General features: G+C 61.0%; 1 protein-coding gene across 1 annotated transcript; it reads right to left on the bottom strand.

The window, feature by feature from the left end:
* Window positions 1–24: 24 nt before the first annotated feature.
* LOC103894307 (zinc finger protein 620) lies at window positions 25–377 on the bottom strand. The gene has a single exon (XM_009273654.2). The coding sequence runs from the start codon at window positions 375–377 to the stop codon at window positions 48–50; it is 330 nt and encodes a 109-aa protein (XP_009271929.1). The 3' UTR covers window positions 25–47.
* Window positions 378–477: the final 100 nt, after the last annotated feature.

The following is a 477-nucleotide window of genomic DNA, read 5'->3' as shown; positions in this document are numbered from 1 at the left end:
TTCTATTCTATTCTATTCTATTCTATTCTATTCTATTCTGTTCTATTCTATTCCTTCCATTCCACTCTCTCCACCAGGACCGCGCTCTCCGCGGGAGGCTGCCTGGCAGGGTAAAACCTGCCATCAATCACAACCGCTATGTCGGCACTCGGGCGGCAACGCCGACAGCCGGATTTTCGCTTCCAAGGGCTCCAGCTCAGTTTAAAGCGGCGAATTCCGGCTCGACCCCCAGGCCGGAGAGAGTCCTCACCCAGCGAGGCGACTGCCTGGTAGTTCTCCATCATCACCTCCCGGTAGAGCCGCCGCTGCCAGCCTGCCAGCTCTGCCCACTCCTCGGGGGAGAAGTAGACAGCCACGTCCTCGAACGTCACCGACATCTGCAGCAAGAGGCACGCCCGGCTCAGCACGCCCCGCCGCGCGTTTGCTGAACACCCCTGCCGAAATCCTGCCGCTGCCGGGCAGGGCCCCGGCAGCTCC

This window comes from Aptenodytes forsteri, unplaced genomic scaffold (assembly GCF_000699145.1).
Source record: "Aptenodytes forsteri isolate BGI_AS27 unplaced genomic scaffold, ASM69914v1 Scaffold1711, whole genome shotgun sequence".
Classification (NCBI taxonomy): domain Eukaryota; kingdom Metazoa; phylum Chordata; class Aves; order Sphenisciformes; family Spheniscidae; genus Aptenodytes; species Aptenodytes forsteri.
Note: the sequence above shows the minus strand (reverse complement) of the source record. Positions and strands in the feature narration are given on the sequence as shown.

Excerpts from the sequence above, each read along its gene's own strand:
- LOC103894307 (XM_009273654.2), bottom strand. The coding sequence starts at position 377 with ATGTCGGTGACGTTCGAGGACGTGGCTGTCTACTTCTCCCCCGAGGAG.